This window comes from Coenobita brevimanus, chromosome 117 (assembly GCF_032717465.1).
Source record: "Coenobita brevimanus isolate Jiangsu-jjx chromosome 117, ASM3271746v2, whole genome shotgun sequence".
NCBI classification, from domain to species: Eukaryota; Metazoa; Arthropoda; class Malacostraca; order Decapoda; family Coenobitidae; genus Coenobita; species Coenobita brevimanus.
Window position 1 is genome coordinate 7274685 of NC_137070.1, and position 1744 is coordinate 7276428.

The 1744-nt window shown below is 41.0% G+C and overlaps 1 protein-coding gene across 1 annotated transcript; it reads right to left on the reverse strand.

Annotated features, from left to right (window-relative positions):
* Positions 1-856: 856 nt before the first annotated feature.
* On the reverse strand, positions 857-1228 carry LOC145419207 (histone H2B-like). The gene has a single exon (XM_080287439.1). The coding sequence runs from the start codon at positions 1226-1228 to the stop codon at positions 857-859; it is 372 nt and encodes a 123-aa protein (XP_080143565.1).
* Positions 1229-1744: the final 516 nt, after the last annotated feature.

Genomic DNA, 1744 nt, shown 5'->3' on the forward strand with positions numbered 1-1744 from the left:
GGGCTATCGGTGGAAAAAAAAAAAAAAAAAAAAAAAATCGAAATTTGGCTACATTAGAGTCGGAGCTCCTTGGAGAATGCTACCTACTGTCAGTGTCTGATATCCTCAGTGCATAATCGATTCGCAAGAGTAATAAAATGCAGAGGTTCATAAACCAAACATTGAGTTCAAAACTTCCAAATAAGCATTTTCTGTTCAGCAGGACATTAGAGTTTATAAAAAAAATAAATAAATGACTGGGAGTTATAGGCGTACTGGCCACCGCGCGCGAAATTAATACATTTCACATTCAGTCAAATCGGGAAAGATAACTAAGTGTTACCATCTAATATATCACTGCCTCCTGTTATTCATTTTACATCATTATTTTCACGATATCATATATACGTTATTTGGCATGACGTGATGAAGGCATTGAATGTTAACCTTATATTCACTGTTTTCATAGAACGTATGGCAGTGGAGAGTGACCGAAGCAATCTGACTCTGTGCCGTCACTTCTTGGGACGACGGTACGTTGTTGTTGGTTCTCCAGATGAATAAGAAGGCCCGCACGCCCATATTTACTCTTTTATTTTGTCGCTATTGTTTTAACCCCCAACCCTAGTTCAAAACATTTCGATTGTGCCTACGTGCCCATCCCAAACCACCGTTGCCGAAAAGAAAGAAAGAAAGAAAGAAAGAAAGAAAAAGACATGAAGGGAAAAAAAGAAAGAAAGAAAGAAAGAAAGAAAAAGGTCGATAAACCAGAGTTCCTGAGAGGATAATTTGTAAGTCTGTCTTTCCCCTTTTTATCGAAAATCTTGTGGCTCCGATTGGAGCCGGAAATGTTGAAATGGCCAAGAGCGTAACCTCTCTACTTTGAGGAGGTGTACCTGGTGACAGCCTTGGTGCCTTCAGACACGGCGTGCTTGGCCAGCTCGCCAGGGAGGAGCAGCCTGACGGCCGTCTGGATCTCCCGGCTGGTGATGGTTGAACGCTTGTTGTGGTGTGCCAGGCGTGAAGCCTCTGCAGCAATGCGCTCGAAGATGTCATTCACGAAAGAGTTCCTGATAGACATCGCCTTGGAGGAAACGCCGGTGTCGGGGTGGACCTGCTTGAGCACTTTGTAGATGTAGATGCTGTAGCTCTCCTTCCTCCTACGCTTCTTCTTCTTATCTCCCTTGGCAATGGCCTTCTGGGCCTTGCCAGCCTTCTTAGCGGCCTTTCCGGAGGTCTTGGGTGGCATGGCGGCGCCGAGTCAGACGGTATGTGCACGGTGCGGGAGCGAGCGAGAGACTGTCATTTTTTTTTTTTTTTTTTTTTCAAGGAAGGTGGGTGAAGGAAGTGGGAGAAGGGGAAGGGGATAGAGGGAAAAAAGAAGGAAGGAGGAGTGGAAAGATGGTGGGCTGGCCACCTTGCTTTTTTTTTTTTTTTTTTTAATGGTTTGTTTAATTGATTGACTTTTTGTTTGAGTCGTTTTAATGTTTGTAATTGATTGATTTTTTGTTTGAGTCATTTTAATGTTTGTTTATTTATTTATTTATTTACTTTTTTCTTTGGTTGATTAGTTGTTTGAGTAATACTGTTGGGTATTACTGTTGTCATTATTATTATGTTGTCATTGTTGTTTCTTGTTGTTATTTATTTATTTATTTATTTGGTTGATTAGTTGTTTGAGTAATACTGTTGGGTATTACTGTTGTCGTTATTATTATGTTATCATTGTTGATTCTTGTTGTTACTGGCTAACTAGCTAGCTAGT